Source organism: Camponotus vicinus, unplaced genomic scaffold (genome assembly GCF_025532165.1).
Source record: "Camponotus vicinus isolate PSW18456_S1 unplaced genomic scaffold, iyCamVici1.0 SCAF_9, whole genome shotgun sequence".
In the NCBI taxonomy this organism is placed as follows: Eukaryota; Metazoa; Arthropoda; class Insecta; order Hymenoptera; family Formicidae; genus Camponotus; species Camponotus vicinus.
The window spans coordinates 5,233,245-5,246,227 of NW_028141981.1; the positions used below are offsets into that span (position 1 = coordinate 5,233,245).

The 12,983-nt window shown below is 37.6% G+C and overlaps 1 protein-coding gene across 3 annotated transcripts in view; it reads right to left on the reverse strand.

Annotated features, from left to right (window-relative positions):
- LOC145976686 (uncharacterized) overlaps positions 1 to 12,983 on the reverse strand; it is a 156,078-nt gene that overhangs the window by 86,791 nt on the left and 56,304 nt on the right. For all 3 annotated transcript variants that reach the window (XR_014440294.1, XR_014440293.1, XM_083107992.1), the window contains one exon: positions 403 to 455. Coding sequence is in view for 1 of the 3 variants with exons in the window: in XM_083107992.1 (XP_082964118.1) it covers positions 403 to 455 (53 nt within the window). In the remaining 2 variants the exon portion in view is untranslated. The remainder of the gene's footprint in view (positions 1 to 402; positions 456 to 12,983) is intronic.

Consider the following 12,983-nt stretch of genomic DNA (forward strand, 5'->3'; position numbering starts at 1 on the left):
TATATATAATAAATAATTATTAATACAATCTCTCTAGGCTTTCTATTAATTCTCTCTAAGGCAATCTATATAAAGAAATTTTTTTCCGCGATAAAATATCCGCAAAATATCTTTTAGATCTCACATCATTTTAATACAACTTTATTTTAATCAATGTAAAACCAAGTCATCAATCAAAATAAATGAGCTAAAAAATTTTAGATTTATATATATAAACTGAAATCTATTATATAAATTATAAATTAAATCTTTTCTATCTTTTTTTAAAATAAAATATTTATTCTATTTAACTCATTTTAAGGCAACATTTCGTTAAGGATTTATCTCTATATAATCTGCATTTGCAACCTCTACAAACATCCGTTACCTCTTAAAATAAAATAAAAAAGTTCATTCACTGACCTATGCGCAGCAGCGGAGTTGATAGCTTTGAAGTCCTGATCTATAGTGTTGATCTGTAACATATACAAATATAAAATCCAAATTATAGCAGCGGCCAAAATAATTAATATTTCAAGATATTTCGTTATTATTTTATACAAATTTTAAATTTTATATTATGGAATCGATGAATGAGATCGATGTGAATGGGATTGGTTCAACTCTTGTCTCAGAACATATTCAAAGATACAATTCGTTATATTATAGCAGCATGTAGATATAAACTATTGTGCTAAACTGTCTTAACCAGCTCATCAAGGCAAAATATATGTCTAAATATATATATCTTTAAAGTGTAAGAATAAAAGAGGTTATGGTATTCGGTAGATTACACATGAAGATATGTATGGCGACACCATTGGAGTATGGTGTATGTAACAAGAGATGGAATGGAACCAAACGATGACGATCCTATCTTCCCTTATCCGACAATCGACCGAACTCTAACCGATTCGCGAGTCTTCGACTCGCTTGTCGGAGCAAAGCGTGTTTTCATTGTTCAATGAGATTCATTCCTATTCCATCGACACTGAAGGTACGATCCTTGATGATAATAAATACGAATACGTATATCACGCGAAGACGCGACGAACCATAGCGCACTGGAAACCAACGCACTATTCAATGTGAACACATATCAAATGCGCTCACATTGCAACTTCTGCAATGCCAAGTACTGAGCCTTCCCACTAAGGTCAAGGTGCACCCACTGGGTTAGATTACATATATATATATATATATATAATTTTTTGTGATAAACTTTTTAAATTATTTTATAATTGAAAAAAATTATATTTATATCGCATTTTAACAGAAATATACAAGTTAAAATTAAAGATAAATATATTAATTATATAAGTATTATGGATTATTAATTGTTGATTTTCATAATTATAAGAAAATTTCCTATACTTGTGATCGTATCCAGAAAAGGAATTCAATAATATGATGGAAAAACATCACTATACTTTACTGCTCAAATAGCCGCTGTATGAATGATAACAAGATCGCGGCATGTAAACAAAACGCGTTATATCCAAGATCGAACACTATGTTATTGTTAATTTATTGCCGAAATTCTTTATGTGTGTGTGTGTGTGTGTGTGTGTGTACTAAATTATATATATATATATATATATATATATATATATATATATATATATATTCTCTCTCTCTCTCTCTCTCTCTCTCTCTCTCTCTCTCTCTAATTATATATAAATTAATTATTAATAAATGTATCACGAATTTTTTATTGTAATTTCTATTTGAAGTAATTCGTTTGTTACTGCATATTCTCAATTCAAAAATGATTTACAAATTTAAATTGATGAAAATATTTTAAAGTACGAGATGAAATATATATGAATCCAACAACATTTAAAAAAAATATTCATCGTTCGTATGTATATATCACAATAAAACTATAATTTGTAATTCTGATTCCTGTTACTATAATTCAAATAAATATGAAAAATATCTAATACTTTAATGAACTGTCGTTTCAGGGTAGTTACTTCATTTACAGGAATCAATTATAATGACATGCGAATTTATATAATCTATTTATTTATAGAGAACTTTATGATCAATGATTCATTTCAGTGATATATTTCTTGTATAGCAAAACGTTATTAAAAATAATGTCATTTACTTTTGCGAATAAAAGTCGGCAGAACTAACTAAACGAATGGCGTACCGTTAATAGATACTGTATGACTACCGATTGATCAATAATCAACGCTCTAATCTTCTCCGCTAATTTACTCGGTTCTCTAACGACTCTCCGTATATGAAACCGCGAGGCGAATGGAGTCGTCGTTCTTCGTTTTCATTTGCCTCGCGGTGTTGCGCACCACGCTAACAACGTCGGTGGACCTCGTTATAAACCACGCGAGGCATGGTCGCGTTGCAAACGTGTCCGGAACGAGAAATACGCAGGGTACACGCTTGTACAATCGCACGCTCTCGTCGTCGGTGCAAGTCGGTTCTCGAGGACTCTCCTGAAATTTTCACCGCGCCAGAAATACCAGATGATATAGGCTTGCTGTTCTCTCGTTGTACCTGTATGCGGCGCGCGCGGGAAATATCGGTCTTTAAAGTCAGCACACGAGCTCTCATGCATTTATGTATAACCACGTAGATAGGACGACCGCATCGATCGCACTCGAGAAAAATTAATTGATAGGCGAGAACCGGGAAGAAGGACAAAGACGAAAACAGAGAGAGTACTAGGTGTGTGTATGCGAGTGCGAGTAGTGTATTGGAGTCGCAGCAACATCTCACTCTCATAGGATTATACCGGTCTCCTTCCGTCACCCTTTGTAAAAGTTCCATTTCCCTCGGTACGGGTGTAACTAAGCGAGAGCGACCACGATATTGTGTCCCCGATAGAGGTGATCACCGTAACGAGAGACACTGGAATATGGAACGAATGCATCAAGCGCTGAATGCATCGGAGGCGTTGCACGAGATATACCAGAGAGGATCTCTCGCATAAGTCGGTATGCGATTGAGGGACAATGTTGAAACATTCGCGCCATGTCGAGTACAAATTCAACCGAATAAACGTGTTATACAAGTCCATTTTTTGAATTTATAAATAAATGTCGGGACTAAAAACTCATTACTTTCGTTAAAATGGATTTGGAACATCCTCATAATGGTAAAACGAATTTTATATGTCGTTCGATTTCTAATCGAACCGTCCATCACATCCCAATTTCATTAACGAGCTCGCAAAGCGAAGAGGCACTTTCGTCGTTCGTCTCTACTTGTCTTCTCCTTGACCGAACGATGGCTTGTAAAAGGAAGCCGCTTGGAAAGCTACGCACGAGAAGGAAGCGGAACTGCGCTGAAATGGCAGCTGCAAAGCGCTCGATGCGGCGTCTTCCCACGAATGAGTTTTTCACGATGAGTGGTTAGACAGCAAAGAGGCGGCTATAAGATGATGCGTGGAAGACGAACGTGAGAAGAGACAAAAGAAAAAAGAAAGAGAGAAGAAGTGACGGAGAAGTGAGAAAATTGCGGCATATATAGCGAGATGCAGCGCGAGAGACGCGAGTTGTCGATGGAGGAAAATGCGGGCGATTGTGACGACGGCTAGACACATTCCCTCCCATTTTCTCCTATCCGCCATTTACCGATTTTGCCCTCGTTTTCTCTCCTCGATACATATCCTCATACATATATGAGAACTTGCGTTCCTCGAGTTTTTTCCACTATCGTACTTTTTCGCATATTATATTGTATCACTGCCTATCTTTGCAGGTACGAACTTCAATTCAATGAGCAGATAGGCAACCTTTTCTATAAAATTCAAATCATTAGATATCAAGATATACATTTATACATTTTCTATATAAATATATGTTATATAATAATAATTTATATTTGCGTTAATTATTTATACATAAAATGAAAATAAAACGTCATGTCAAACGGAATTCAGTAAAATTTGGTCTAATTGAATTAAAACGATATGACCGGCTTAAAATCGCCTCTGGATACGTTTCTGCTGGTGGAATGTATAATAAATACGAGCGAAATGTCTTGGTAATAACTTACGTTCTCAAACACGGGGGAATGTTGTTGTTAGAATAATATCCCCTTTCTCCAAGTTCTCAGCTTTATTGACATCAGTCGACGCTGTAGACCAAGATGTCTATGCATATTTGCGTATTCGGAACTCGTACGAACGAGAATGTTCTGCGTACAAAACGTAAATGTGCGCGAATATGTAAATATTTAGCGTATCTTTCCCTGATTTCCGTACGCTCGATTCTTTGCTTTTCCGCGTAGTTGTTTCGTGTTTGCATTTTCTTCGAGATGTACGAGCCTTAAGATTTAATGCACCTATCTATCTATCTAACTGTCTATCTATCTCCTTCACTCGGTCAGTTTTTTCTCTTGCTCTCTTTTTCCTTTAGCGTGAAAACGAATCGAAACGACGACGTGCTTCCCACGCGCCACGAACATCTAATAAATCATCTCGCTGCGCCGGAAGAAAAAAATCAACGCAGCTAAAAAGAAGGGAGGGAAAAGGCCGTGATAGTAGCCGGTAATTGAATGTTATATGGCGCCGCCATCGCGATAATTAGCGCGAATTGTTTTCCACTTCCTGGCAATTACCGGCTCGGCGCGATTGGTACGAGATCATTTTGAGACGACTTCGAAACAGAACACTGTGAAACCGTACGTAGGATACGACCAAGGATTTGTGCTATCGAATCGATTGTTGCAATTGAGACCAAAAAGAGAATCTCGTGCAGTTTTGCGGCGGTAATTGCATTTTTACGTCGCCGTCACAGTAAGGCCGAGCGCGATATTCACGAGAAAGTCTGACTACATGCTTTCTCATATCCCTCGAGATTACAGCGAGCGTTATGGAGATGAAAAATGGATGTTTAGTGTCCGTCTGTACTCATTACACACATAAAATTCGAGTTTGATTATATTAAAATCTAATTTTTACAGCAGCTTAATATCACTAGAAAAAAAAACATTTTGTACATTACCATAAAAATTAATATAAAAATAAATATATTAAATAAATATATTATATTAAAGTAAAATATGAGGAACTATTTGAAGTAAAAAAGCAAAATATGTAAGTTATGGAATTTCGAGATAATTAAACGTCATGCGGGTAATTAAAAAATGATAGCTCCTGTAAATTTCATGTCATAAGATTCCATTCCTTTCTCTCCGTTGCACTTCGCTTGAGTTTCTTGAGCGGCAGCTACATATTCGCTGTTGAGCGCTCATGTCATACAATTACTACAAGCCTCATAAAAAAGACGTAAAGGAGAGTCTCTTAAAGCTAAGAAGCACTCTTTTACTACTATAAGATTTACGAGTGCAATATGTAGACTACAAAAAAATGAAAAGTGAATGTATCGCTACTAACTATATTTATTAATTGTTCGCAGTAAAAATGTGAATTTAATATTATCAATTATTTTTATTAAAAAAATGCAAAATGTGTTTCAAATATTTATCAAACTTTTAAAAACTTATTTTTTTCAAGATGTTATTTATCAAATATTTATCTTTCAAGATATGCTCTTTTATTTCGTTACCAAAGTATCTCTTTCTTCAAAAATTCTATCGATGCGATTATTCACAAAACACGTACTATCTGCTACTATAAAACGAGAAGCTCTCGCTTATTTGTGCCTCAAAGTCTTTTTGCCGATGATAACTTATACGAGTTGTACGTTTAATACCCCATATATAACCCATAAACTCGGCATTTTGGTTTACACACATATGCAACTTATTAAGTAAGTATGAAAAAGTTGAAAATGAAAAAGAGCGCGAAGTGGAAAGAGAGCGAAAGAAAAAGCAGTAAAAGCTAAAGTCTCTAAACCAATCGACTATTTAAAAAGCATTGTTCAGCGATCGTATAGTAAACCACGTTTGATCTGACAAGGGGATTAAGAATACGATCCGAGATTTTAAATCTCGCATATTTCTAATTTTCAACCTCTGATGATGGTGCGCCGGTAGAATCGTGCGGTTTCGCTTTTCTCTCTTTTGCTCTCTTTCCTCCCTCTCAACCGGCCACGCCACGTGCCAGACTGAGTTTCGGGAAAGTGCCCGTTGTATCCGGTATACACGGATAAACTGCCAGGAAAAGAAAGCAGAGAAGAGAGAAAATTGGCGAGCAAGGGTGAAAAGCGGTTAGAATGGATGGAAACATAAACTGCCTCAAGTTGCAGAGTTTCGCAACCCTTTTTTCTCATGTTCTCGATATTGTAACCATTTAATAAGGAAGAAGTGTGCCTTTTGGCATCAATCCGGGAAAAACTTTCATCTCACCGTATTAAAGTATCATTGAATGTTCGGGAATGAAATGTACGGAATGCGATATATACAATATTGTTTTTAAATATCGATATGAATGATTAAAATTTGTATTATATTTAGGGATAAATCTATGTGATTTCTTCTCGTTATAAATTCGCAAAAATTATTTCTGTATTTGCGATTAGTTTGCGGAGATTTGATGATAGATTTTCTCAATTATTTAACGTCAAAAATATAACTTATACTGTTGATCAGCTAAATCATTGATTATCTGTTGAGTTATCTGAAACTATAACACATTAATTAGCGCACCAAGCATCTTGCACATATAAACTTCTTGATAGTTTGTTAAAATATAGACGCGGATAGCCTGTAAATCGCACTCTCGTCTCTGTTTAATATTTTTGGATTATTAAATTTATTTGCATTTATATAAGCAATCGCGGCTTGTTAGTTTTACGGTAATATCGCGGATGTACTGTTTCATGAATATCAAAACTTTGTAATTTACGTTACATAGCTTTTGCGCGAGAAGAGGAAAGGAGAGAGCGCACAGGAGCGGGCGCGCGCATCCGATGTACGTCGGAATATTAATTAAATTCGATATTACTTCGTTAATTAATTTGTCTAAGAGCAAGCGCCTCCGAAGAGTCTTGTCGCGGCGGCATTTCCATGTCTTTATCTACTGAGAAATCATCAACTCGCGGAAGAAGATGCGCTTTCTCAGCACATCCTCGCGCGTGATGTTTCTCCTTAGAGAATCGCGCCAAGAGCGTTTCCGGAAAACGTTAAAACGGCAAAAATCGCCGGTCGGGCAGGCTCGCTCGAGTCTCCCGACGTCCAATGTTTTTTTTTCTCCGCTTCTTTTTTGTCGTGCTGCTATCATTTTTATTCTTTCGCCCGTTCTTCGTTTTCTCGCTGAAACTATAAGGCGGAAACGGCGGCGCACGCGGGTAAGCCTGTGAAAAAGAATGGGAATGTATATTCGTTGCCGACGCCCCTTCGCTGTCGAGCGACGCCGCGAATTCAATTGCAATGCATCGCCCGATTAAATTTATAAATTGACTGTTTCGAGAAAATGTAGTGTCCGGCAATGCGAAATTCCGCTCCGGATGTAGGATTGGAATATAGGCAACAATACGGCGAATAAAATCCGGGCAAATTGAAGCTTTGAGCTAAAATAGGGCCGTACATTTATTTCGTGGTTGTGGGAAGCTTCGCTTCTGATTTCTCTTTGCGCGAGTGATTCGCGTAAAGTAAACAATCGTTTCTCGCCTGAAAATACGTTCGACGATGTTTGGGGTCGACGAGAAAATGATGGCGAAAATACATTCGCTCCTGTTCTTTCATCCGGCGTGTATATAGTGCAAATTTAATACGCCGATTGGCTGCATATCAGTTTTCGAATATTTTTCATTTTGACTTTTTTTACATCTGATTTTTTCAATAAAATACTAATAACTAAATAGATTAATAAACTCATAGAGTTCGCCAATTTCCAAGCAATTTGCTTTTATACAACGTTTGAAATAGATGGCATTGAAAAGTGTTTTAAAATACATACTCGCTAAATTTCTATTTTTGAAACATTTTAAAATTCTCGCTAAACCTTTGCTTTGAATGAATAAAGCCAAATTTGAGCGTGAAAATCGAGTAGTTTCTCTCTCTTTCTCTCTATCAATATATTTACAAAATTTTACATAATGAAAATTTTACGTAATGAAATAATTGATTCCGTGCGTGTATTTTTTTTGATATTCAATATTATATATTTTTTAACATAGAAATGTCCATTATTTTTGTATCAATCTGATAAGGAAAGAGAATTCTGTGGAATATAATTGAATTCGTGCACGTGCAGTCAGCAAAAACATCTTGAGAGACGTCCACTTCCTTAACTCTTGCCTTTCTTCATATTTATTTAACTCACCCACACCTGGTACAACCTATTTGTTGAACAAACGATGTATCGGATTATACTTCAACTCGATATCTAAAGCCAACATCTTCTCAATCGAGTAGTATAAGATCGAAGATAGACCATATAACGTGGTAAAACTATAAATTTCTATAAAAACTGAGACGCGGAAGCTTATATTTTCTCTGTACCGTCGATTGCTAATTGCGTTCACAAAACGCGAGATCACATTTCCGATGTGAACGCGATCAAATATAAGTATTAAATTCCAGTACTACGAGATACGAATGTATTGTATAGGCTAAATCCAAATATATATTCAGATATAATTTGATCATGATATATTCATACCGCAAATATTTTTGCTGCTCAAAATACTCAGGATACCCGCGAAAGGAATCGAATTACACGAAATCCTTACGCGCTTTATTTCCGCTTCGTGCAATATATCCGAAGAATTTCAATTCGTTAATCGAATAAACACGACATTCCGCCAGAAATAAAGATCGGCGAAAGATTCTCAAGCGTGTCGCAAATGCTTTGATCGCGAAAGCACAAAATGATATCGAAATGAGCTTACAATGTGCACGCGAAAGCACATCCGCTTTAATCTCGAAATTATTATCATTCGTCGATTGATTGCACGGCCTGTCGTTCATTTAGCAACCTAGTTTGTAATTTCATGATTCAGAGGGGCTTTACAAAGGGACCACGTCTGATGGAGCGTAAAAAGGAATGTCAGCGCAATTCGCATTCGTCTCTCGCGAGACATTCCGATTGAAATTACAACGTTCAATAAAATTGTCCGGGCACGACTCGTCGCGCGATCCTTATTGCGTAAAGAGCCGATGGCAGCTATGTCCGATCAATTAATTCAATCTTTTGATACGAAATAATGGCGAACAACTTGTATAATTGATAAAAAATCGATCTTTTTAAAGTTCTATTTTATGCAAAAATCCTATACTGATATTTTCCTTTATTATAAGCTTTTCTTTTTATTTATAGTTCTTTTATTTTTACTACAAGCAAAACAAATGCTAATATTTTTACTCTTGCATAGAAAATTGTTAGCGAGATACATGCACGTACACGCATTAAGTATCTTATAATAATAATTATTTTCGCTATAACACGAACCGCACACGGCGCATAAGCTTTGCCGATTTCTGCTCCGTTTGAATTTTCTCGCGCGAGAACCGTCTGCCGAACAAAGTGAATGTCGGATTTGCGGTTTCACAAGCGGCCTCATCTCTACGAGCGAGAATTAGTAAAGCTGTCACATCGGTGACATCATCAACGTGCAGATCCGCGTCTCTGCTTAGCCCGATGCCTTTTGTGAGCCATTTGCACCGAGGTGACGAACCGCGTTTCGCGAATGAGCACCCTCGTTTCCGATCCCTTTCGCATGCACGGCGGTTTTCTAAAGAGACTCTCTCCGTCTCTTTCTCTCTTTCTGTCTCATCACATCGCAACACTCGCCCATATTCGTTTTGTTCAACAGTTTCGTTTTGTTTACCGAAACGGACTTAAGCAACATCGCTGTCCACATTATGCTCCGATGACGTTGTTGCACGAACGAGTGGCTTGGCTGCTCTCGCGGCCTTTTATCGTCTTTCCGGATGCATCACTCTCTTTCTCTTTCTTTCCAAGTATAATTCTCTCCTCGATGCTCTCATCTGTTTTTTTCTCTCTGAGGATGCGCGATGAGTTGAATTCCCACGCTTTATTCTCATTTACCGGAAACGTGGAGAGAGCGATAAACAAATAAATAAACAATGCCGTGCATCGCTCGTTGGAATTGAATTAATGTTTTAATTAAAATCATAACTATTGTATTTGTGATGTGAAACAATTTTTTACACTTTTAAGGAGGAGTTTCGCATGTAATCCAACATGTTTTACACATAGATACGCGATCAATGAATAAAGTATATTTTTGTATTAGAAAAAATATTTACGATATTTCTATAGACTTCTATAGAATTCTTCAGGATATGGTATGTAATGTTACATGAGATTCGATATAAAAATTCTGTACAAATATATATTTCAACGATACTGATTTTAATGGTCGGTATTTTATGAAAATAGATATGTATCGCAAAGAGTTTAAAATGTTACACGTAAAAAAACAATTTTCAAGAATGATCTGTATACGTGTTAAACGCGACTGTTCAATAATTATTATTTATAAAGTTGCGTTATAACAATATATGTGTGCACAAATATATATTTACTAAAACCAAAATGAGAATTGCTTCAAGAAAACATTTCGTCTTCATAGTGCGTGCCACAAGAAAGTTTGTGAAATTAACTTTATTATAGTCGTGATGTGATTTAGATCCCGATTTGACCGCACGATTAATTCCAGCTTGGTACGAAGTAATTTCTTGGCGATCGTGGAACGCCCTTTGTTACTTTTATCGTGCGTGTAAAAAATACAGAGCAATTAGCGATACGAAGATCGCACGAGTAAGAAGTTTCCGACATTATCGGGTTTGCTAAATCCGTAAACGAATACCGTGTGTTTCAAGTTTCCAGAAGCTTGTGCGTGTGCAAAAACCATGGGAATGAAATTTATTATGTACCGTGAATATATCTTTTTATAAGGTAGAATATAATACAAATAAAATACAAACAAGAAGAATTAAGTAGAAAAGAAAAATAGTGTTTCCAGAGTAATTACAAAGTGATTATAGAGTTTGTTTTTTATACTTTTAAACGTAAAATACTCAATTATAAATTTATGTACTAAAATAATTTAGCTTTTCCAACGAAGGTTTCTTAAATTTATCGCAGACAATGGCAGCGCAAAATTGCATTATCGCGTATTGTGCGGATAGGGGCGTTCAAGCGCGATTTTCGTTCGGATGTGACGTGGGTGTGCGCGACGCTTATATATAAATCAAACTGGCGTATAACAACCGCCATCGTTATATTTCAACAACGACATCGCGCGCGTTTCCGCGCTCGAGGCATCTCCTCAAAGAATACCCAGATCTCTATTCCCAAAGCTGCGGGATCAGCACTGTCCACGCCACGGACGTACGGTCCTTTCTCTCGTTCTGTTTCTCTCCCTCTCTCTCTCTCTCTCTCTCTCCCTCTCTTTCTCTGTTTCTCTCTCTGTCTCTCTTATGCGAGTTTCGCTAGGCGGAAACGTTCGAACTCGCCTGTGTCCAGAGACCATCCCTATATGTGTGTATATGTACGTATTCGCACACGTGTGTGCGCGCGTCCGGTTACGCGTATAAATCCGGTCTACCCGCACGTGAAATGTACAGTGAAGCGGAAGTGGCCTCCACGTACCGGCGAACCTCCTCTTCCTCCATCCCCTCCGTCGTTACAGCGTGCGCGTTGCTTCCTTTCCGCGCTTTCCTCCGCTATTTAGTTCCACGCTCTCTCGCCGGCTCTTCCGTTCCCTTTCCCTTGCCCTTCTTCCAGCTTTCGTGCACTCGTGTGTTTGTGCGCGCAAAAATGTCGCCAACAAACGAGCGCGAGCGAGAAGGCCACCGGAGCGTTCCGATGAGCGAGCGAGCGATTCAAAGAATCGCATTGGATGAACGATGAAAAGTTTCGAGCATCCCTTTTGCATTGCAGTTGACGTAGCAGAACGAGACGGTACTATGTAGTTACGAAATCAAAGAGCCCGCTCTCGCACAGCAGCGGCAATTTCGATTCTTCGAGAGGTAATTTTCCTGTATTCAGGTGTTCCGTACGATCTCATACCGCGGTAATTCGTATTACGGTACATCGTATCACCAGCGATGTTATACCGTACCGCCATCGCCGATCTCGGTTTCCGGTTTGCCGCTTTTCCGTAAAGTATGCGCGGCTCTCCCGGATCGAAATTTCATTAAACTTCGTACGAGTAGTCTCTCGCCGACTACTTCCTTTTCGACTTCTCTCCATCACTCCCTTTGCCTCGAGTTATCCGAGAAATGCGAAAAAGGGAAAGTGATACGATTCCAAGGATAACAGTTTCGGAATAGGAGGCGGAGAGAACCGCAGCCGAGATGAAGTCTTGGATCTTCGAAATGAGTCTATTTTTTGCGTGCGCGAACGATATCGCAAAACTTTTGACAGGTAGATGGTTTACGAATATAAAACAACCTTTAATCGATGGATATGCTCGATGCGATGTATTACCGGATATTATATTATATTTTATTTTATCTCTATCCAATAATATGATCCAAGATATGTGATTCTAAATATCGTTTTTTAAATGATTGTTAGGAGTTGGCAAATATAGTCTATCGATATAATATTTTTTAAATAAATCGTGACATATTGTTTTACCACAGACATCCACACACAAGATCATAAAATTCTATATCAATATACTATATTTTTGAAACCAATAAACAACAGACACTTCAAACTACTACACTTAAACGTAGAAATGTGTTTTCCGTTGGCAACCTGAACGTATACAGCTAGGAACGATACTTAATTAAATTGCGCTTGTAGACGTGGTTGTAATGTCAGAATTACAGGCTACTAACTGTCACGAATAACGCAAGTTTTCTCCTCTTTTCACTGCCGGCGCTGAGACATAAACTCTCGCGTACGTGTGTTATAAAGATATCCGAAGAACTACGCGGAGAGGAAGCCGTCATGTTTCGGCGTGTTCCACTTTTATGACTTTCCGCGGTTGCGAATATAGCGAGCATTATTACGACCGCGTTAACATATTCGACGCTGAGGCTTTGTATAATTGAAACGGGTAATTCTGCGGTCGCTCGTTGACCCTGCAAACTCTTGTCCGGCAAATAGAATAAATATTTCAGAGTTAACTAGAGCATGCACACAC